Raw genomic sequence first — 25,461 nt, forward strand, 5'->3', positions numbered from 1 at the left:
TGTAGGTTGGTTTGTGAACCCCTAGCCAAATGACATCAACAAAAGCTAATTAGAGTCAGGAGTTGGCACACCTGGAATTCACTTAATGAAACGAGATTGGAGGTGTGGGTTAGAGCTACTTTGACTTATAAAAAACACTCAAACATTCTGAGTTTGCTATTCACAAGAAGCATCTGCTGACGTGGACCATGCCTCACAAAAATGAGATCTCAGAAGTCCTATGATCAAGAATTGTTTCTTTGTATGACTATTGTAAAGGGTTACAAAGTTATCTCGAAGAACTTAGATATTCATCTGTCCTAATTTAGACAAATTGTCTATAAATGGAGATGATTTAGCACTGTGGCTACTCTCCCTAGAAGTGGCTGTGCAGCCAAGATGACTCAAAGGGCACACCCCATTATGCTCAATAAGATAAAAAAGAACCCTAGAGTGACAGTTAAGACTTGAAGAAATCATTGAAACTGGTTAGCATCTCTGTTCATGAGTCTGCTATTCGGAAAACATTGAACAGGCATGGTGTCCATGGCAGGACACCACGGAAAAAGCCATTGCTTTCCAACAAAAACATTGCTGTGCGCCTGAAGTTTGCCAAAGACCACCTTGACACTCCACAACGCTACTGGGAAAAGGTTTTGTGGACTGATGAAACTAAGGTTAAATTGTTTTAACATGCAGCACTACGTTTATGGTATGGTGTATAAAGGGAAGTGCATCAAAAAAATTAAATCCACCTTTTGGAGTGGCCCTGTCAGAGCCCAGACCTTAACCCAATAGAGATGCTGTGGAATGACCTCAAGAGAGCCGTTCATGCCAGACATCCTAAGAATATGTCTGAGCTGAAGCAGTTCTGTAAGGAAGAATGGTCTAAAATTCTTTCTGAACATTGTGCAAGTCTAATCCACAGCTAGTGGAAACGCTTGGTTGAGCTTAGTGCTGCCAAAGGAGGATCGACCATTTATTAAATCCAAGGGTACACTTACTTTTTCCACAGCATTGTGAATGTTTAATGTTTTAATAAGACATGAATAAAGTTCAATGAAGACATGAAAAATGTTAATTGTTTGTGTGTTGTTAGCTTAAGCACATTGTTTTTTGTCTATACTTGTGACTTTGATGAAGATTAAATCACATTTTATGACCAATTAATGCCTAAAACCAACTAATTACAAAGGGTTCACATACTTTTTCTTGCCACTGTAGCCTTAAAGTTACAGTAACAAAAACAGTTGGTCTAAAATGATGACCATTTTTGTTCCAAGAAACCTTTAAGGGAAATAAAATAATACAATTCTATAAAAGTGTAGAGGTGTAGTGTATGGTCCCTTAAAACTAAGGTTATGCCTTGAGGCAAATTAATGCATCTTAACAGAGATATGTGTGAGGTTGTTTCAATATGTTGATTCCTAGTCAGGTTTTAGTTTGCACTTTTGGTGTTTATTTGCTAGTATATGTATAAGTTAGCGGTATAGATACAGTATTTAAAGGTGCTGTAAGCTATTTTTTTATGGAATGTTTCGCAACTGGTTACAAACTGGTAATTAAAATGGTATTATGCTATAAATGTGGTTTATGAGGACATTTCTAGTGTCCCCATAATTCAAATCGCTTAAAAAACATACTAAATGGGGGCCTGGGTAGCTCAGCGAGTACTGACGCTGACTACCAACTCTGGAGTTGCAAGTTCGAATCCAGGGCGTGCTGAGTGAATCCAGCCAGGTCTCCTAAGCAGCCAAATTGGCCCGGTTGCTAGGGAGGGTAGTCACATGCGGTAACCTCCTCGTGGTCGCTATAATGTGGTTCTCGCTCTCGGTGGGGCGCATGGTGAGTTGTGAGTGGATGCCACAGAGAATAGCGTGAAGCCTCCACACGTGCTATGTCTCCGCGGTAACGTGCTCAACAAGCCACGTGATAAGATGCGCAAATTGACGGTCTCGGACGCGGAGGCAACTGAGATTCATCCTCTGCCACCCGGATTGAGGCGAGTCACTACGCCACGAGGACTTAGAGCGCATTGGGAATTGGGCATTCCAAATTGGGGAGAAAAGGGGAGAAAATCAACACAAAACAAAACATTCTAAACTATGTTTTTTTGAAAATGTGAAAATGCAGAAAAGTTTCTGTGAGGGGTAGCGTTAAGGGATAGAATCTATAGTTCGTACAGTATAAAAATCATTATGTCTGTGGAGAGTCCTCATAATGATAGCCGCACCAAATGTGTGTGTGTGTGTGTGTGTGTGTGTGTGTGTGTGTGTGTGTGCAGGATTAGAACAACAAGAACAAAATAATTATTTGTCTTTCACAACAGCAGTATGTTTTTTTTTTTTTTTTTGTACAAACAGCTTAATAGAACTGAAACTTGTGCCAAAAGAGAGACTGTTTTTGCTTATTTACTCATCCTTTTTAATTTACTGATTTTAAACACACAACGGCCATAAAAAATTATAGATGGCTGGATAAGAAAATCCCTGTGGTATTCATTATGATCATTTTCAGTTTTCTCCATTTCTCATCTCTTTCCCAGTTGAAAGCTGCAAGCCAAAGCTTTGTAGTTTGTTGCAATCAGCTTGGCAGTTGGCTTTCCCTCCTGCCAGCACACACACCTGTGTATCTCAAGACTTCACAACACATCACCCCCCCCCCCCTTAAATGATTTTTAAGCCATATTATAACATTTGCTGAATTCACACAATTAAATCCATGCGTTACATTTGACAAGGTTTATTGCCTGTTGCATGCCATATATGTCCTTTCCTGTTTTGTTGTCTTCACCTAAACGTCCTCAAGTCTCTTTTGGCCCAATAAACATGTTCTGCTAATAAGTTTTGACACTTGAAAGTCCCAGATGAGAATTGTTCCTCTCCAACATTGTACTCAGCTCCCTTCCCACCATCTGTTTCTACCCCACCGATTATCCTCTCTCCACTCAGACGACACCAAATTTCCCGAGGCGGTGCGTGTCCTGCTGACCTGGGTGGAACGAGGGGAGGTAAACCGCCGGAACGCCAACAACTTCTATTCCATGGTCCAGTCCTCCAATAGCCACATTCGCAGGCTGATGAATGAGAAAGCTGCCCATGAGAAGGAGATGGAGGAAGCCAAGGAGAAGTTCAAGAATGCCCTTGCTGGGATTTTAGTGCAATGTAAGTGTTTCATTGTACCAATGTTGGTTCTGTTTCAAAACCTAGCAAATTGCCTACCTAAACAGCATTTTTTTGGGCATCACACTCGTTTGGATCATTGGATAATTGATCATTCACACCATATTTACATATTTACAGTCAACTGAACTTTTCAAATGCACTTAATGTGCCCAAAACTGCTGTCTAGATGTGCAGCTCTTTGAGATACATAGAGCAGTTTTCCCGTCATATACATGAGCACTATAGGTATCAGACACAATGGAAGCATTCAGCAAGTGGGTGCTGTCAGCGACTGCATGATTGCGTTTTACTTCCTGCTATCTTGATAGTGCACCCAATGCAGCAGTGCTTTGTACTTGATTGATCCAATGCTCAGAGAAAAGTAACTGAACTACCACTCTTACACACACACATAGTTTCTCTATGCATAAGCAGGCACAATGTTCAGTGCACATTTGATTCAAATATCTGGGGAGTTTATAGAAAGGTAACAGCATAGGAAATCTTAGGTTAAAAAATGTGAATCTAGTAAAAAAAAAAAAAAAAACCTAAAGAAAATGTATTTGGTGAAGTTGAAAAACAGATGGAAGTGTTCAGAAGTAATAATTTAGAAAGCTAAACTTTTGAATGTCATGGCAAAGGGTGTTTTAGTGTTGAAAAGAAAATCTCCCCAACTTGTGACCTCAATAGCAGCGCAAACACATTTCCCTTTATACCCTTCGACATCTAATACTTTTTACTTTAACTCTTCCATTATGTGGTTTTATGGTGATACATGCTTTGATCTGAGATCATTGTGGACTGAAGGTAAGTCCTGCAGGTCTCTCCCTCTTTTGAGCTGAATGCTGAAGCAGGTAGAGTATTTAAACAGCATTAGTGCACAACAACAGGCCTGCCATTTTTAACATATATTGTAGAAGAAACACCATCAAGACCTTGATTCTGGGAATTTGTTAAACTACTTAGTCTCTGGTTAACAGTAAGTAACCCCAAATGGTAACTAGATTTCCAAGTTTAATTGGTTGACTGGTTGCTAAAATAACATTTATTTCAGCTTTAAGAGAATCAGGCACCTCTAATTACATGCAACTTCCAAGTGATTAAAGAAATCAGCAACCTTCATACATGCTTTACACACACATACGAGCATTATACTTTAATTCCTCTGTAACACTGTCCATGAAGCCAGTATATACTGCATGATGCATTATAAAGGTATTCATAATGCCTTGTAATACACATTGTATCAATTATATATTTTTATAATTACTTGAAACCACAGTTACATTATAATACATTATAATGCTTGCCTTTTCATAGTTACACATTTAAAGAATATCAGTAAATGCATTATTATAACAACACATTATAGCACATGATATAGCACTTGAATTGTGGTGCTGATCATGTTTTTAAATGCTTTATACTCTTTAATGGTATAAATACAGATGGGTAAGTATTATAATGTATTTTAACATTATTTACAAGTACAAACAGCTGATTATAAGGTTAAATTATGTACACCGGGATATATTAAGGCAGTATGTATACAGGCTTCAAAGAAAGTGTTACACTTCCTCTAAAGACTTGGCTGCTCATTATTTCTGTTCATTAAGATGATTGAATATTATGGAGACTTGCAGGAATATTGCTTGTTTTAGCCATTTTTTCATCAAAACATCTCTCTGTGGTGTCATAAATTACAAATTCAATTGGAAAGTTTCAATCAAATGGCAAGTTTCTCTTACGATATTCTTGGGTATCCTCTCACTCTGTGAAGAATGAAGAGACACTGAATTCTATCTGTCATCATGTTGCGCCATTTAGTAGCACCCATCCTGTTGTCGGAAAGAGATCAAGAACCCTCAGGGCATATTTACAGGCAGCGGCAGCCAATAACAGACACATGTATTTATAAATACACCTCTAGTGGCTAGTTGAAATCCACGGTTGTTAAATTGTTTTCAAGAGACAAAACATCACCTTCCCTGAGATACAGGCTTCATCTGCCAGTATATGCCTTTTCTATTTGGTTTTGATTTTTTCCTTATAGATCTCACCATCTGAAACCTGTCAGGTAATTCTAACATGCTTGTGTGTGCCTGCGTGTGGCAATACTCGACAATACTGATTTGTTACCAAGCCTGTTTGGGGTATCTATCAAATGTATCTTCCGTCAGGAAAAGTACCTCACTATTTGTTTTACAGATGTTTCATCAGAAAGGTCATGTCGCATTAGAATTACCTTCTAGTGGCTTCTCCATGTATTTAGCACTGTCCGCCTTTTTATCTACAAGCAGCAGACAGTAAATATCTGGCACTACAGTAATGTCAGATTTGTCATGATGGCAAACGTGTAGCGGAACAGTCGCTCACACAGAGGAGAGAAAACATCATGACAGCAAAGCATCTGTCTTATCTGAACATTGACAGAACACACAGCTAAATAAATAATGAAATACAATATACAGCTAAAAGCTTACTGAGGTTGCAGCCCTACAAGATGATAGAGCAGCAGGTCTTCACAGTGACAGGTGGTGATGTGGGAATTTTGGGTATAAGACTATTTCAGCTGGTAAAGATGGAGGATCCTGATATTGAGGCAACAGACAGGGGCTGTCATAAAATAAACTAAATCTGTATTTTTCCCCAGCTAATGGATGGTTTGTAGGAAAGGTGAGAACATTTATCTGTAAACCCCTCACCCATAACCTGCCTTTTGCGTATTTTAGTTTATTAATATGCAAAATCAGAGTCATACAGTAAAATACATGCTTAAAATAGGAAAGGTAAGGAACTTGTGTTTTCTTCTTGCTACAGTATTTGTTAGAAAATCGGAGGGGATATACACTCACTGAGCACTTTATTAGGAACACCTGTACACCTACTTATTCATGCGATTATCTAATCAGCCAATCGTGTGGCTGCAGTGCAATGCATAAAATAATGCAGATACGGGTCGGCAGCTTCAATTAATGTTCACATCAACCATCAGAATGGGGGAAAATGTGTTCTCAGTGATTTCCACCGTGGCATGATTGTTGGTGCCAGGCGGGCTGGTTTGTATATTTCTGTAACTGCTGATCTCCTGAGTTTTTCAGCAGAATAGCAACCTGTCGAACCTTGAGGCGGATTGGCTACAACAGGATGAGACCACGTCGGGCAATTTATTAGGACCATAGTGTTCCTAATAAAGTTCTCAATAAGTGTAAATATAGAGAAAGGCCAGAAACATATGTACGCAAATGCTGCCATGAATGCTTGGCATTGTTGTGGTGATAACACCCCACTACTCAAGAGGGCGATAAAATTTCTTTCAAATGTCTGTAACAGATTATGTCATTATTCAGATAGCTTTTCGGCTAGCTTTAAACATGTCGACAGTTCTAACTTGAACTAACTTGCTCGACAAGCTATTTCTCTGCCTTGATAGTTGTCAAACTGAAAAAGAAAAATGACCGTAGAAGTAGAGAGTTAATGCTAATGCTGGCTATAGCGGCCGTTGTGTCAGTGCTGAGAATGTAATGGTTGTAGTGTGTTAAGAATTGCATTCCAATGCATTTCAAAATTCAACAATGAATGAAATCGAGCTTGCATTGTATTTACTTGTGTAAAGTATGGCCGATTTTCCACTATCGGGGCAACTGGTTCTGAGCACAGTAACGGTTCCAGTAGCATTTCCACTTGAACACGGCAAGTAACCTTGCACAACTTTGCTGGTGGAATGCTTTGGTATGTGGCAACTCATGATTGGTCACTTGCTTAGTCAATTATAATCCTGATTTTGCAGCACCACAGTGGATAAAGAAATAAAACCATGCCAACAAGCCAGGATCTGTACTGAACAGCATTGTTACGCAACGAGAACCATTCAGCCGGATGGTGGAAAAGCAGCTTATGTTTTAGGTCTTAGATGCAAGTTATACTATTACTACACAATTAATATACATAATTGGTGTTTTAGTGTATTTATGTCAGTGGTGAACAGGCAAAACTTATTTCCACTACTGACACTGTTGTGTTGACTCTTGTGTCATTCAGCACCACGACAATATTGCCGCACATCAGGCAAATCACTACACTTTAACACACCTGCATACCTGTACACGTACCTGCATGCTTTTAGATGCACATGCATACACTAAGGCACAGGCTTTAGATGTTTGCCATCGATCTCTTCCGTTAAATTAAAGGATGATGAAGTCACAATTGATCTGGCCTCTCTGTCTCTCTCTGGAGCATGTCTTTGCTGCAGGCGTTTGGAAAGCTTACTGACTCCCCAGGGTTTATTAACCCCCTCTTAGGGAGGGAGAGGAAGAGGAAGGAGAAGAGAGACGGAGATCTTTAATTGTATCTGCATGGGTCATACATTGTACCATCAGTAAGGATGTCTTGCATCCATTAAGATGTTGACACCATATGTTTCTGTATCACAGTGCTATTACATCACTTAGACTGATGGATGTTTTGATGTCAGTTCCCAGATTTCTCTAAAAATTACAGGAAAAAAAGATAGGTTTAGAATAATTGAAGGGTTTGATGGAGTCAAAGATGTCAGAGCACCATATTTCATTAGCAGCTGTGATTCTCAACAGCTGTTCTTTTTTAGTCCTCAGTCTTACTCCTGTCTTTAATTCTAACAGGAAATTAATGGCATGTACCTCGAAACATCCAAAGCGCTCAAGCCCTCAAAAATAGTTGATTGACTGCCTCGTCTCTTAATTCTAAACAGGTTTGCTCTAATACATTTACATAAGTTATACATCCTCTCTTATCTATACACAGTGAAGTAATGAGCTCAGCCTGTCATAGATTAAACATTCATCTCATTAGGCTTCCACACAATGTACTCTTACAAAATGCAAGGGTCCTTTGACTATCCAGTCAATAAAGGTGAGAGGTGTTGTGGTAATTGACATAGGAAGAAACACTGCATGGAAAAGTTGGTCTCAGGTAAAGCTAGGAAATTCACTTTGCTACTGATTAATCTTCCCAAGAGAGTCGAAACTACATGCATATGGATAGTGCTGGAGAGGGTGATCATGATTTGTCACACACAAGATCTCATTCAGATCTTATCCCTGTAGCCAAGTCACCCCAGTCCAGTGTTTGTGGGGGATTCTCTTGAAACCTGTCAAATGTCCTGGTCCTATTTTACTCCAAAATCAAAAGAAACAAACAAACAAAAAATTCAATTTTGTATGTAGAAAATAATGCCTATTTTAGGGTCATTAAGATTTTTATGCATTGTGAATTTTTTCATGATAGTTACGCACATGTTACTGCAGTGCGTGGAACAAAGGGTCATTATGATGTTCTCATTTTGAAATATTATTTACATTTTAAAGTATTTATACATCATAGTAGAACTCCCTTGGTACTGCCTTTTTATTTTTGGTGATTTCAGTTTTAAAAAATCATTGTTCAACATACTTTTTATTGTAATGACTCTTACGGTAATGAGAATCATCATAGAAAACAATGGGAATAATAAAAGTAAATCAAAGAAGGCAAAAAGGAATCTGCATACCAGGCCATAAAAGTTGTAAAAAACAAAAACAAAACAAAAAATGAGGTTGAAAGTCCAAGATCCACTGTGAAAAATGTATAGTACCATGTATAGTAACAAAAGTGTACAAAACGTGCACAACCAAAAAAGTGAATATGTGCACACAAAAAAATAAAAGAAAATTGAAAAGAAAATGTGGCAAACGTTTCAGTCCATTATGGACTATCTTCAGTGCTTAACATCTTCAATGTAGATAGCATATACATACACACACGCACAAATCGAGTGCAACATTGATTGCAGACACTGATTGGAGACACTTGATAATGATCAGGGATAACAAGAGACTAGTTAATCACTTAACCAATAAATGAATGATACACAAGTACAGCCCACATAGGTGGAGTAATCCATTGTAGACACAACAGCAACAACAACAGGTGGATGGGAATGACACCTACAGAAAACAGGAAAGATTTATGGTCTCATTAAGGCCAAGAGGTTGTTCCATTTTAACAAAAAAAATCCATCGACTTTCACACTGCAATAATCTTTGTTCCAGATTCAAGTACCTGCGGGACAAGGTAACTCTATCAATGCCACGAACAGAGAGAGTGTGTACAGGGTGATTGGCTTCCTTAAAATGTCTGGCAACCGGAGATTTTGGGTCACCTCTGTAGATGGAACTACGATGTTTCATGTTCATTAATGCGGGTGCGGAGTTGTCTATTGGTTTTGCCAATGTACTTCAAGCCACACGGACAAGTCAAAAGGTAAACAATGTTAGTAGAACTACAAGTAATAAAACAAGTAATTATATATTGCATTTTGGTAACAAAACTAACAAGTGTTAATGTTTTTGGAGTTGTTACAAGAATGATAATGTCTGCTAGGAAAAAAACATTTGGACCTTCCAGATTCTTATCCCATCCAGCTGTTGTTGTGCTACAATCAGCGTAAATCAATCTGTCCCTGATAGTTCATCCTCTAGAATGAACAAAAAGTTAGCAAAAAGATACTTGCCTACATTATCAACTGTTAACACACGCCAGTATTTTTTTTTATTATATCCTTCACTTTAGCACTAATAGGACTGTACGTTGTGGAACAAATAATGCTGTTGTTGTTAATGTTGTGTTGCTGTTGTGTATACAATGGATTACTCCACCTATGTGGGCTGTACTTGTGTATCTTTCTTTTATTGGTTAAGTGATTAACTAGTCTCTTGTTATCCCTGATCATTATCAAGTGTCTCCAATCAGTGTCTGCAATCAATGTTGCACTCGATTTGTGTGTGTGTGTATGTATATACTGTATGCTATCTACATTGAAGATGTTAAGCACTGAAGAAACGTTTGCTACATTTTTTTATTTAAAAAAAATATTTAAAATTGTGCACATTCACTTTTTTTGGTTGTGCACATTTTGTACACATGGTAAATCTTCAGTAAAACATTTTTCTCAAAGGATCTTGGACTTTGAACCTAATTTTTATTTCCTTTTCTTTTTGCATCTTTTATGGCCTGGCGTGCAGATTGCTTTTTGCCTCCTTTGATCTATTTGAATTGAATCGACGCAACCACTTAATACTTAACTTCTTTTGTATTTATTTGCCTGTTGAATAATAAAAGTAAAACATCAAAACGAGTTATGGTAATGAGAATTGGGGAGGTAAAATGTGCTTAAGTGTCCTGAAAATATTGTCACAATGCAAAATATCTTAATGGGCCTAAATATACTGTAGGCTTCATTTTCTTTATGCAAAATGCAATTTTGAATTTATTTTATTGATTTAGGGTTAAATATGATCAGGACCTTTTCTTGTCAGGTTTTGTAAGAATCCCCCGTGTACAGTATAGAGGGGGGAAGGGGAAAAACATCACTTCCAACCTGACAAGTTTTTTCACTCCTCTGCACCTTCCCAATCGCCCCTCTCTCTCTTTCTTTCTTTGGACGCCCCAAACTGGCCCCTGCATCCCCTGCCACAGTTGAGCAGATTGTGTCTGTATTCCACGCTGCTTCCAAACAAAAGGCATGGGACCATTTCTCCAAAGCTCAACGCAAGAACCTGGACATGTGGCGAAAGCAAGCAGAGGTTGGTGTTTTAATTTCTCTATGTAAATGTGTTCATGCTTCACATCTACAAAAATAATTATGCAGTTGTTATGCTTTCCTCTGTCCATTTTCCCTTCCTTGCAAGCACCCAATTTATCCCTTAACTGAAGTCCATTTATTTTCTTTGATGTGGATGTTCGTTGTAGCCAAGGAAGTATGATAATGAAAACACTCAGATTTTTCTGGTCGTAAGATTTCTCAGCAGCTGACAGCCATCCGGCAGGTAACATTGTTAACGAATCGCTAACAGAAAATATAGATTACAGGTATGCTCTGTAATTCCTGTAGCCCAACTGGCAGAGCATGAAGAACACAAGGTTGGGGGTTAGATTCCCAGGGAACGTGCATACTGAAAAATGTATACCTTAACTTTGTGCGACCCCGAGTCCACATGCGTGGACGTCGTATTTTGGCTTCGCTATACACAACGCATAATTTAAATGAATAAAAACTGGGGGACTGGGTAGCTCAGTGGTAAAAGACGCTGGCTACCACCCCTGGAGTTCACTAGTTTGAATCCCAGGGCATGCTGAGTGACTCCAGCCAGGTCCCCTAAGCAACCAAATTGGCCCGGTTGTTAGGGAGGGTAGAGTCACATGGGGTAACCTCCTCGTGGTCACTATAATGTGGTTCATTCACGGTGGGGCGCCTGGTGAGTTGAGCGTGGATGCCGCGGTGGATGGCGTGAAGCCTCCACACGCGCTATGTCTCTGTGGCAACGCGCTCAACAAGCTACTTGATAAGATGCGCGGGTTGACGGTCTCAGACACGGAGGCAGCTGGGATTCGTCCTCCGCCACCCGGATTGAGGCGAATCACTACGCGACCACAAAGACTTAAAAGCGCATTGTGAATTCCAAATTGGGTGAAAAAAAAAATGAATAAAAACGGACCGAATACTGTTCACAAGACTCTAGACTGTAATTTAAAGGGTTAACTTCTGCTGCACCGAGTCACATGACACAACAGCATGCCGCTGATTTCTCTTGTTTAATTTGTTCAGATTAAAATGTCATTTTTCGCGCGTCAGCGCCCTGATAAACATTATGTCCACATATGTGGAAACTGGCACTGCATTTTCTCAAAAGTAGAAAAAACATGTTAGTTATTTTGAATAACTTTCAACTCTAACACATCTGTGGGTCATTTAGCTTGATTTTAATATACATTTTGTTATGTTTAATTTTGATATCACTGTGCAGTACAGTTCTATTTATTAACATTAGTAAATGCATTCCTATATGCAGTATTTACTGTGCATTTTCACATTGAGAATAAATGGGTTCATCCAAAAGCTGAAAAATGTTGCTTTCAGAGGCTTTAGATGGAGTTAGGATGAAAATAAGGTGCATTTCAAATGGTTCTGAGACCAGTGAAGACAGACAGCACACTGGAGGTTAAGTCATTCACAAATAGGGAGCAAAGGAGCATCCTGTGGCTTTCCTATGCAGTATTCAATCCTGAAATCCAACCAAAAGTTCAGTTTCATGCTGCAGATGATGTTTGGACCACTCAACATTTTTGGCAGACATGGGACAATGGTAATTTGTACATAGATTCAGAATTTTATAATGCTACATTTTATTTTAACATGGTTGGCTGATGCTTATACGATTAGAATTATTTATTCAACGGAAAATGCACACAGAAATCACACAGGGGTCTCAGGAGGTTAAATGTGTTTTAGATAAAAGTGCCTTCCAAATAAATGTAAATGTACAGTGCATCCGGAAAGTATTCGCAGCGCTTCACTTGTTCCATATTTTATGTTACAGCCTTATTCCAAAATTGATTAAATTCATTATTTTCCTCAATTCTACAAACAATACCCCATAATGACAACGTGAAAGAAGTTTGTTTGAAATCTTTGCAAATTTATTAAAAAAAATCACATGTACAAAAGTATTCACAGCCTTTGCCATGACACTCAAAATTGAGCTCAGGTGCATCCTGTTTCCACTGATCATCCTTGATGTTTCTACAACTTGATTGGAGTCCACCTGTGGTAAATTCAGTTGATTGGACATGATTTGGAAAGGCACACACCTGTCTATATAAGGTCCCATAGTTAACAGTACATGTCAGAGCACAAACCAAGCCATGAAGTCCAAGGAATTGTTTGTAGACCTCCGAGACAGGATTGTATCGAGGCACAGATCTGGGGAAGGGTACAGAAAAATTTCTGCAGCATTGAAGGTCCCAATGAGCACAGTGACCTCCATCATCCGTAAATGGAAGAAGTTTGGAAGCACCAGGACTCTTTCTAGAGCTGGCCGCCCGGCCAAACTGAGCGATCAGGGGAGAAGGGCCTTAGTCAGGGAGGTGACCAAGAACCCGATGGTCACTCTGACAGTGTTCCAGCGTTTCTCTGTGGAGAGAGGAGAACCTTCCAGAAGAACAACCATTTCAGCAGCACTCCACCAATCAGGCCTGTATGGTAGAGTGGCCAGACGGAAGCCACTCCTCAGTAAAAGGCACATGACAGCCCACCTGGAGTTTGCCAAAATGCACCCGAAGGACTCTCGGACCATGAGAAACAAAGATTGAACTCTTTGGCCTGAATGGCAAGCGTCATGTCTGGAGGAAACCAGGCACTGCTCATCACCTGGCCAATACCATCCCTACAGTGAAGCATGGTGGTGGCAGCATCATGCTGTGGGGATGTTTTTCAGTGGCAGGAACTGTAGCAATGTACAGAGACATCCTTGATGAAAACCTGCTCCAGAGCACTCTGGACCTCAGACTGGGGTGAAGGTTCATCTTCCAACAGGACAACGACCCTAAGCACACAGCCAAGATAACAAAGAGTGGCTACGGGACAACTCTGTGAATGTCCTTGAGTGGCCCAGCCAGAGCCCAGACTTGAACCCGATTGAACATCTCTGGAGAGATCTGAAAATGGCTGTGCACCGACGCTCCCCATCCAACCTGATGGAGCTTGAGAGGTCCTGCAAAGAATGGGAGAAACTGCCCAAAAATAGGTGTGTCAAGCTTGTAGCATCATACTCTAAAAGACTTGAGGCTGTAATTGGTGCCAAAGGTGCTTCAGCAAAGTATTGAGCAAAGGCTGTGAAAACGTATGTACATGTGATTAATTTTTTTTTAATAAATTTGCAAAGATTTCAAACAAACTTCTTTCACGTTGTCATTATGGGGTATTGTTTGTAGAATTGAGGAAAATAATGAATTTAATCAATTTTGGAATAAGGCTGTAACATAAAATATGGAACAAGTGAAGCGCTGTGAATACTTTCCGGATGCACTGTATACTGAATACTGTATACCAAAGCTCAATACAAGAGAAAAATACTTATGGAAAATAGAGGCTTGAAGCTGAAACTGTAATTCATTAGTGAAACTCTACATGTTTGTGTTGAAGTGGGGTGTTTTTTTTTTTTTTTTTTTCCTTTCTTTGCTTTCTATGTTTATTTGAGAGATCTCTTTGATTATTAGTGTTCAAAGACCCAATTTGGTATGTAATTAGTCACGTCACGTTATGCGATACCCAAGGACTCTTATGTTGAAAGTTTAAAGAGACTCTTGTTTTGAAGTTCTGTATCTTCCTCTTATGTCTGTCTTCCTGGCCATTGCCCTAATTGCGTCCCAGGTGTTACTTGTTAGCCCATGTGTACAAATACCCTCTTGTTCTTTGTTCCTGGTTGGATCTTGTTTGTATGTAGTGTGTTAGTTGCCAGCATACTGCTGTAGAATTTTGTTTCCTTCTCCTCTGTTGTATCCCCTTTTGTTTCAAATTAAATAATTTCTGTGTTTGGTTCCTTATTCTCTCGTCTCTTCCCTTCACAAAACCCTGACAACTAGCACCTTAATTTCCATTGCAGGCAACATTAAAACATTTTACATGGATCAGAGGGTTGATATGGTTTACATCTAATAAAGTTGATTCTAATCTTAGAACTCCTGCTCAGCAAATGATTATGGCATCAGATGAAGGCGAGTTCAGGTTGTAGCAATTCTCATTACTTTAAAGTCAACGTGAAATAAAAATTGACGCTATTTCTTAAATACATTGTAATATATTATTAATGATACTTCAGTGGATGGTGTTCCCAAAAAATTGTCCTTGTAATCATTTAGCAAAATTTATTTGCTCTCTCTCTGAAATGACTGTTCTTTTCGGCTGACATCACCTAGGCCATGTGGGTGGGAAAAAATATTGTTAGCTGATAGCCAAATAGCTATTTAGTCATTCTTTTAGGCTTTACTGTTGCAAGTAATGTAGCCTTTTTTAGTTTTTCAATAGTTAACACAATGTGACTCAAATGTCACATTAATGAAGTAAAATGAGTTGTTAATGCTGTTTCATGTTGGCTTTAAGATATTTGAACAGCAATAAGATGTAGGTAAATGCTGAGCCGAAAGTGACTCCTCACTTTTTAAGGTAGGTGTTTAAAACTTGAGTTGCTTCATCTCCCAAATTAAAATGCTAAGCTTTTAATATTGCATATCTCAGTAATAATCCATTTGATTTCATTTATTTCTAATGTACAGCCCAAACTGGCCAGACGAGCAGAAATTCAGTGTCATGAACCGTGCAGAGAATTTATTTTCCATTAGAAGTAGTGGTCACATCCTTCCATTTCCAAGCCATTGTGAAGCACATTTAGACTCTTTGCTATCACTGCCCATCAGGGCTTTAACTTAGTGAACTAAATGAATCCTTAATTGTTTCAAGAAAACCTTGATTGGCTGCCCTATTTGAAATGTTGAAAGTAATTTTATTATATTTGTCATTTCCAAATGACTCCGGTACATAGAGTTTCTTCAGCACTTACCCTGTACCTCAGCTTTGAATGGGGCTTATTAATTGTGCTGTAATTACTGCCTTTGAGTTCTCTCTTTTATTGAGTTTCTCTTTCATTTCTCCCATCAGACAGCAAGAATGAATGTATAACAACCCTAATAAGCCTAGCTCGGTTTGGTAAGCTGATGTACACACATGTCCTGTGTTTTGCCCCTAGTCTCCTTTCTAGCTTTTTGTTCTGACCGTTTGACTTAAGTTGAATATATTTAGTCTCAGGTATAGGACTCTTCTTGCACCCGGGCTGGCATTGTGCATGTAGCATCACTGTGGCTGAGACGGGGAGCAGTCTCAATGCTGTCACGGAGGGGTGAAGATTCATTTGAGAAAAAAAGTGAGTTAGGAGGCCTCTCTAAACTTTTACATTATGTATTGAAAAGAATCAATCTCAAAACTGTCTGAATCCTTCTGGGATGACAATGCAGAGCTTCAGGGAGATACCAAGCTTTCAAATAAGCCTTTGAACCTTAGATTTGAAAAGTGTGTTTTTAAGGAGCCCATTAGTGACATTTTAACATTTAGTGCCGCAGGTGGAGATTGCGTCAAACCAGAATGCGGTTTGTTAAAGGGTGTTAGATTTGGAGCAGGTGATAGGTAATAGGTACAGTAGCACCAGGGGCATTATGCACCTATTTGTTTTTGAGGGAGTGCCAGGGTCAGCCAGCGTAGTCCCTCAATGCTCAAAGCTCAATAGAAAGTAAATGCATGTATCCAATCTCTGAGCAGATTGCTGTTAATATTGTATTTGATGTTCAGTGTAAGTGACAGTTAATAAAACAAAGAAAATGTACTAAATAAAATGGTTTGCAGTTTTCCATGACTGTTATTTGTCTATAAAATTGTAGAAATTGAAAGTTCAGGCATAAAACTCTGCTGATAGGCTATTTTAACAGACCAGTTAGAATAACCTATCAGCTTTCTTAAATGTGATGCGTCAATCCAGTCGGATCACATGGCATAAGCTGATAGGTTCTTTGTGTTATCAGGTAGCCAATCAACTTGCATACTCTCTCTTTTGCCTAACATTTAAATTTTCTCAGTTTGCATTTATGCCGGTTTCACTGCAGCACGCTGCGAGAGATTCCTCTGAAAATGCTATTTGCTCAGGTGGTTGCTGGGGCTGTTACTTCTGCTTTTGGCCATGACACACAGAAGCTCATCTTTAACTAGGTAAGCCTTTGCCAAATCTGGCATGGCACACATTCATATTCATATCACATTCATTAGTTTAAATAATCCACACTTAGCTAGGCTAAGTCACTAGTTAAATGAGCTCTGGGCTTTCCTGGTCTAGGTACACATTATGAGTCAGGTCACTAGCCGTTTAAGCCATTCGGCCAAACAGGCTAAGGCACACCTAGCTAGCAAACACTTGGAGCACTTGGCTTTTCAGAGCAGCAGCAGTACACAAGTCTTGACGGTAGATCTGCTTGTTTGGGGGGGGTTGTGTTTGTGCAGTTTCCTGCTTTTTTGGGGGACTGTATTTATGTCTAATTGTGCAGCAGCATGTCCATTTGCTTAAAGGTGCTGTAAGCTATTTTATTCATGGAAAAGTATGCAAAAGAATGTAATACTCCCTTAAAGATATTAATGAAATAAGTGTCCTGAGATATCTCACCGGTCTCTGTGACAGCTGTAGACTTTGTAGACAGCAAACAAAAATGTGTCCGTGTACCGCGAACATTGACGCTTTTCACCTGTCAATCATTCTGCTCGTTCTCATAGTGTTTTATTTTAAGTGAATCATTGAGACTATGATTCATAATGTTTGTCAGTTTAGGGTGCTATTGTGCCACTGTTGAATTTGACAGCCACAGGAACAAATAATACTGCTCTTGCTTGGTTTTGGTCTCAAAATTATCTTTGCGTTTTGGAATGAGGGGGCATGGCTAATTCAACGGCTCAGTTACGTGAAAGCTTAAGAACGCTAAAATCGCTTACAGCACCTTTAACCCAATATGTCTGTTTTTGTTCTAGCAGTAGCAGGTCTCCGTACTTGCTCTGCAGCAGAGTAGCAGATCTAGTCTGCCAAGATCAATATCCTATCAAAATGTCTTACCCACATTAACATTCTAATTCTTTCCGAAAGTTGTCGTGAAATCACTTACTTGTTCACTGTTCCATATATTGTTATTGCCACACAATGCCCTATATAGGTAATAGGGAGCAATTGGTCAGACTGTTCTTAAGGAAGCTGACTAAATAAAAGCTAAATGCTGACTTATAAAAGTCATGTCTGGGTTGTCAATGACACGCAGCAGCCGCAAAAAGATAAAATATTTTTATCTTGCACTGTGTGTGCCGTAAGTAGTTGCACAAGGCAAAGCGGCTGATGTCTCGTAAATGAGCTTGGCAAGTGCTGCCGCCTCGATCCGTTCAGCCACCTGCTGCCTTTCTCCCATTGAAAATTAATACAGAACCCGTGGCTACCGAGGAACCATGTAAAACCAGCTTCAAACTGAAACTACTGAGACAATAAGATAATAAGCCGCTGCTTTTTTTAAACTTGATGAAAAGAGTGTAAAGAGGTCACACAACCTGTCAAACACTTTTCAGCACCAAAGGAAATGAACAGCGACCGATCAAACAAAAACACATATATATATATATATATATATATATATATATATATATATATATTCTGTATTAGACTATGAAAAAACTGATTGACCGTTCCACAGAGATCAGACATGGTTGGCAAACATAAACTGCACATAAGTTGATTCAGATAATGAGCTTAACATTGCACTTTCCCTTGTGAATAACCTGTGAATTGTCCAAGTATAAATGAAGAGAGAGAGAAAGAAATCCGGCTTCTAGAAAGCTCTGACTATTTAATGACCCTTGTCACTATATGTCTTGTTCAGGCTATGTAACTGCCACTTTTCTCAGAGGTTTTCTCAAACATTTTTAGGAACTAATGAAGCTTTTAGAATTGCCCTTCACTATAAGACCACTGTTTGGCCAAAAATCATTGTCTTTTTGTGTCAAATAACATTTTAGACATCAATGTTTCATTATGTGGCCTTCTTTTTACACCGGAGCCAGCAAGTGACAGGAGCACAAACCACACGTAAATCATATGCCCATTTAAATTGGACCGATTGGAAATGGGACAAAGTTAAGAGTAGTTCAACCAAAAATAAAGATTCTGTTATCATTACGTACTATTTCTTGAATGGTGAGGCAATGATCAGATGAGATGGTCATTCGCCACTATCGGTGTGCTCTTTTGGCCTTTTTTGGCACTTTTCATTGCCATATAGACAGTGGAAGAAGAACAAGAAATGTTTTGAGATGGATTCGAACTTACACCATCTGCATGAGTACTATTACTCAATGAGTCGAAGCACTTGTGCAAACTACAAGGTCATGGATCCAACATTAACATGCTCTTTGGATAGCAGCGGAGCACATGAGGGAGCAATGAAATCAACTCTGTGTGTCAGCAGCTGATTTTGTCATGGTGAAACAGTGTCATATTTGTATTACTATTCATATAACCCCAAGTGACTTCCTGAATGTGCTGGTACAGAGCCAAATGTGAGTCTGCCAGCTGTTCTACCAGATTATTTCAGGTTCTGCTTGTCACAAAAGTGCTGTTAGAGAGACAGGACTGTGGCTGCTCAGGAGAGAGAATCATGGGATACTGTAAAATTATCACTGTGGTTTATCAGTGTCTGTTTTGCTGTCATGAGACCTCTTGGCTGTTAAACACACACATACTCGCGCACATACATGCCCTCTTTGCCATAAATTTAAAGCAAGGCCCCTGTTGGCCCGCCATTCGTGGCTCTCAACTCTCTGTATCTGAGATTCTCAGATGTGGCAAGGGCACTCATTAGCATGCAAATATATGCAAATGTAATCATCCATTTACCAGGTTTGATTTGCACGTCAGTTAATGAGCTTAACATTGCACTTTCCCTTGGGTGCTCGACCTTTCCCCTGAGCACGATCCGAAGCAGCCATGGGACTCCACTTATAGCAAAACGTGATTTAATTGGACTGACAAAATTTAGACATGTGAATAAAGAATACTGCCACAGTCGTACTTTTTTACATGCAATAATCATTCAATTTAATTATTAAAGGTAAAAATTTGTTTTTGTAAATTCAAATCATCCATTCAAAATCCTTTTGGCTCAATGGGCTATGGCTGGATGTTTTCCGATATATATATATATTTTTTTATTTTTTTTTATTTTAATTTTATCGAAATGGAGTGGAAGTGTCTTTACTATAGCACAGAACTGCTAGAGGCCGCATCTCTATCTGCAGGGGTTTATGAATTTACACACATTGTTTGATATTCAATGAGTACTTTCTAGATAGACTTGATAATTTATAGATATTGATTTCTAGATAGACTTGGTTTAGATAAAATTAATACCTACACTGGCTATGAATTATTTTGCAGTTTTCTTATTCTATTATTTCTGAACATCTGGGTTTATTAGATTTAAATTAATTTAATTTTACTCTGACAGCTTCTCCCTGTGGTGCATTTGTAAATTTTTCTTGCACAACTTTGTTTCCTATAATGAAAAATAACTTGGATTTCTCTAAACAGTTTGCCTTTCATTCTAATAAAGAACATACCATTTGAATCATGTTGGAAGACATTTAAAAGTAAAAAACAAAAAATCACATGGGCACATGATGCCTCTGGGTAACACACTGTTTAAAATCTCTGTTTACTCTGCCTCACTCACCCTTGGAGCTGTTTGGACCATCTGTGTGCTTCTCTCATACATATGACAGTAAAATGCTGGTTTTGCTTGATTTGTTGACCCAAAGCTATGCTCAGGCTTAATGGAATTTAGGGGATTTTCATCCTCATTTCCTTGGACTCTCCTGCATGTTTACCCTGGACATCTCTTGAGTAAACCAACCTTTGGTAAGTGTTGGTTTTGATAGAGCAATGTTTCATCCAATCAATATAGCAAGTTGTCCTCGGTTTGGGACATTAGGTTGATTGTTATTTCAAACGATACACCAGTTAGCTATTTGCAGTTGCCTAGACGACCTGAATTCAATCACAGTCCATTTTTACTGTGGGTAGCAAGGCTTCCTGTGTTAAAGTTTGTAGAAAAGTATAAAGTAGGGTTGTTCCAGAGGCAGCTTCAAACGGAGATAGTTGCCTTTCTGCAGTTGCCCAAATCATCTCACTTCCCTTATTGGGCAGATGGGCCTGTTTGCTTTTGCACTACCTGCTCGACCTCTGTAATTCTCAGTGAGCTCATGTGTTGTGCTAGACAGATGGTTATGTTTATGCTGGGCCTTTTGTTTGTTGTCAGGGAGCGAGTCTCTCTCCCTGTGGTGGTCATGTTGTGCCTTTGCACAGCCGCATCCCTCCTCATTAGCTGGAGAGCTCCCCCATCAGGATCGCCAACAGGGTAGCACCCATGCCCAGACATCTGCTTCATCTGCCCCTGCTCAGCCCTTCAGATCTGTGGTGGCTGTGCAATCATATCATGCCACATTCAAGCTATGCTGGCAGCCATTATAACACATTAAGAAGTCCCTGTGCAATGTTTGTCCACTGAATATGTGCTTCGACAAGGTCAGCCAACATCATTTGTCTCTGTGTGTGGATACCGCTGGAGCTGGGCCACGTGCTCTTATGGGTCTTGAGAACAGTTCTAATATTTTACAATCTGACCGAATGGACTGCAAGGCTTATTACATTTCCTTCCCACATATTTCTGATTTTAATCACTGTGAGAGTTCATCAAGTAGTAGTTGTGATTAAATGCTCTGTTCCTGTCATTCGCAGGAGATCAGAAACATCCACAATGAAGAGTTGATGGGAATTCGAAGAGAGGAGGAAATGGAGATGTCGGATGATGACATGGAAGATGCTCCAGAGAGCAAGGACTCCGATGACTCAGGTACACATCATTCCAGATTGGCAGTCAGTGTTCACACAGAAGTACAAGATGGGAATCCTTTACAAAACTATAGAAGCACTAGAAGTGCATCTTCATTCTCTTAGGGTGGCATAAAACGCATGAAAGGCTGATCAAGCAGACTAAGAAAATGTTGCAGAAGCATGTACACTTCTTAAATTTACAAGCTATGAAAAATATTTATGGGGACAAGTCAAGTCAAAACTTGAGTTTCAATATGGGAACAATAGGTCCTTTTTAATTTAATCTTTACATAACAATTATAGATTCCTGTCATAAAATGGTAGAGAGATGGTATTTTTCTTCAAATTCACGATCAAACTGATCATTTAAATGTTACCCTAAATACTATTAAATAAGTTTCAAAGTTTGGTGCAACTGAGTTTTGAGTCTTGATTTAATCTAGGTTTTAGATTCTTATTGGTGCAACCCACCCTTAAAGAGGCCTCTGGGCACCCAGAGGTTGCTTACATATTAAGTCCAGTGCTGATTTGGGAGGAACCCTTTCTCTACTGTGATCATACAGTGCTGATAAATTTGCAGGAAGAAGCAATAACTTGTGAATTTTCAAAGTATAAATGAAGAGAGAGAAAGAAATCCGACTTCTAGAAAGCTCTGACTATTTAATGACCCTTGTCACTATATGTCTGGTTCAGGCTATGTAACTGCCACTGCCAGAGGTTTTCTCAATAAACATTTTCAGGAACTAATGAAGCTTTTAGAATTGCCCTTCGCTATAAGACCACTGTTTGGCCAAACATCATTATGTCTTTTTGTGTCAAATAACTTTTTAGACATCAATGTTTCATTATGTGGCCTTCTTTTTACACCGGAGCCAGCAAGTGACAGGAGCACAAACCACACGTAAATCGTATGCCCATTTACATTGGACCGATTGGAAATGGGACAAAGTTAAGAGTAGTTCAACCAAAAATAAAGATTCTGTTATCATTACGTACTGTTTCTTGAATGGTGAGGCAATGATCAGATGAAATGGTCATTCTCCACTATCGGTGTGCTCTCTTTGGCCTTTTTTGGCACTTTTCATTGCCATATAGACAGTGGAAGAAGAACAAGAAATGTTTTGAGATGGATTCGAACTTACACCATCTGCATGAGTGCTATTACTCAATGAGTCGAAGCACTTGTGCAAACTACAAGGTCATGGATCCAACATTAACATGCTCTTTGGATAGCAGCGGAGCACATGAGGGAGCAATGAAATCAACTCTGTGTGTCAGCAGCTGATTTTGTCATGGTGAAACAGTGTCATTTTTGTATTACTATTCCTATAACCCCAAGTGACTTCCTGAATGTGCTGGTACAGAGCCAAATGTGAGTCTGCCAGCTGTTCTACCAGATTATTTCAGGTTCTGCTTGTCACAAAAGTGCTGTTAGAGAGACAGGACTGTGGCTGCTGAGGAGAGGGAATCATGGGATAGTGTAAAATTATCACTGTGGTTTATCAGTGTCTGTTTTGCTGTCATGAGACCTCTTGGCTGTTAAACACACACATATTCGCGCACATACATGCCCTCTTTGCCATAAATTTAAAGCAAGGCCCCTGCTGGCCTGCCATTCGTGGCTCTCAACTCTCTGTATCTGAGATTCTCAGATGTGGCAAGGGCGCTCATTAGCATGCAAATATATGCAAATGTAATCATCCATTTACCAGGTTTGATTTGCACGTCTTCTCATGTGCAACCTTAGTTATTAGAAAACAATGATAACAATCACTGTCAGTGAGTTCAGATATTTGAGAGGATATCATCAGATAGGATTGGGCAGGAGATCCACTCGGTTAATGAAGGAGGTAATTCAACACCCTTCTCCGTAATGAAAACAAATATTTCATACCTGCCGGTGAGATGAGTAACCTCCTTAAATGGGAGAAGTTACTTGTGCTAACCTCTACCTGTAATTTTATTTGTATTTACTCCTCTCGTAGCTGAAGCCACCCATGTACCTTCACATGTGTAAGAACGCCTCCATCCTCGCTGCAGCCCATCTTGTTTGTTTGGGTTTTTTTTCCCCACAGTAAATCAATGATAACAGGCAAGTGTCCTCTGACAATAGATACAGTTCAGTGTGTGAATGGTTGCTGCTTTCTTTACTGTCAGCACCCCTGGGCAGCATTGTCGATACAGCTGCCTGCCATGTTGTGGAAGGTGAACCGAACAGTTTCTCAGGGCAGCGAATTGATGAGATGAGCCAATCAATAAAAACTGCTGCTGCTCTCTCTCTCTCTCTCTCTCTCTCTCTCTCTCAACCCCCCCCCCCCCCCCCCCCTCTATTTCGCTTTCTCTAAAAACTGTAAAATAGGCAGCCACCTTATAAGGCAGAAACCCAAATGTCATGGAATCCCATAAGTGACCGATTTTGAGTGTTCCACATAGCTAGCAACACCTCATGTGAAGTGCATGGGAGACTCAACACACAATTGATTTCAACAGTTTTAAGTTAACACATTGCTAAGCGATACTCTAAGCATGAACATACATCACACATTTATTGGATGAAATAGTAAGGTTTTAATTGGAGTCAACAATTTTTATTGATACTTTTCAGTATTGAATACATTTGTTTGATTCAATACTGAAAAGTATAAAAACAATTGTTGACTCCAATTTACAGTCATATTAATAACATTTGTCTCAACTTTTTTTTTTTTTACACTGAGCTTATTGATATGCATTTAGATGCATTGCCCTATCCATGATATAGATCAAAATGTAATTATAAGCACAGTACGCATGCAGCCTAGTTTTTCTACATGACATGTGGACAGTCCACATCTCTGCATTGTCTGTGCAAGATTATCACAAAGCAGTTGTAGTGCCTATGTGTTGAACACGCCAGTATAGGGTCGCGGTTAAGAGTTTGCTTTGAAAGGCTAAGTGCTCGACAGTTCATAAGGCGAAATGGCACATGGAAAAAACTAAGCATATCCTAGCCTTAAAAGTTTGGCCAAAATAAGGTATTGTAAGCAGCTTTTCCAACATTGGGCCAAACGGTTATGAGCACGGTTAGGAATGGTTCCAGTAGCATTTTCACTTAAGCACGGTTCAGCATAGCACGATTACAAACCGTTCTCAGGCCGGATTTCTCTGCATGGTTAGCTAACTGTGCTCAACTGTGCTGTTGGAATAGCTTAAGTACATGGCGACCCACAATTGTCCATTTACCAACACCAAGGTTACTCATTTGTTTCTAAGTACTGTAGCTAGCAGTGTTCGCTATGCTGAAGTTAATCAAATAAAGAATAAAAAAAGTTTATATTTGGTTTATTCATGATTTTATGACTAGTATAGTACATACATTTTTCTACATGCCTTTTTAGTCAGGGACAAAGAGTACACTAGCTAGCTCATAAAGTCATATTTTACTATTACTCCTATAATATTTTGTCAATACATTTCTTTTTTAGCTAGTCTAGAAACTTTTCCCTTTGTGTTTGTGTTCTGTTTCATGCATAACCCCTCAGCAAATGATGATAAACCTCTTGCCTTTTTCTCTTTGCGTTCCTTTTTTGTGACATGGGACATGTCTTTTCTGTGCTTTAGCAGAGTAAAACCAGGGGAAAAAGCACTCCTTAAACTGGAACCATCCTCCATAATGCACTCGCTCCAATGTTTACCTCTCATGCTGTCGCCAACTGCTGTATTTGTTATGTACATTCAAGCACAACAGTGGACTAAGAAACCTTAACCGTGCCAGCTGGCCTGGAACGACATGGTTTCGCAACGAGAACCATTCGGCCCGATGGTGGAAAAGTGGCTTTAGATAGGCAGCATAACATTGGGAACATCCTTTGCATTGCGAACGCACCTGGGGTTCTTAAAATGTCTAGGTAGTCAGTTTACGAAATTTTGGAACAGTACCAATATACCGCCACTGCAAGGCAGGTGATTATGCGTATCCCAGCAGCATCTAATGCTGTTTCTAGCTCAACCTGGCTTTGCTT

At 39.4% G+C, this 25,461-nt stretch overlaps 1 protein-coding gene across 2 annotated transcripts in view; it reads left to right on the forward strand.

The window, feature by feature from the left end:
- enox2 (ecto-NOX disulfide-thiol exchanger 2) overlaps positions 1-25,461 on the forward strand; it is a 276,169-nt gene that overhangs the window by 229,131 nt on the left and 21,577 nt on the right. For both annotated transcript variants that reach the window (XM_051650180.1, XM_051650181.1), the window contains 3 exons: positions 2,931-3,143; positions 10,641-10,747; positions 21,365-21,479. In XM_051650180.1, coding sequence (XP_051506140.1) covers positions 2,931-3,143; positions 10,641-10,747; positions 21,365-21,479 — 435 coding nt within the window. The remainder of the gene's footprint in view (positions 1-2,930; positions 3,144-10,640; positions 10,748-21,364; positions 21,480-25,461) is intronic.

This window comes from Myxocyprinus asiaticus, chromosome 22 (assembly GCF_019703515.2).
Source record: "Myxocyprinus asiaticus isolate MX2 ecotype Aquarium Trade chromosome 22, UBuf_Myxa_2, whole genome shotgun sequence".
Lineage (NCBI taxonomy): Eukaryota > Metazoa > Chordata > Actinopteri > Cypriniformes > Catostomidae > Myxocyprinus > Myxocyprinus asiaticus.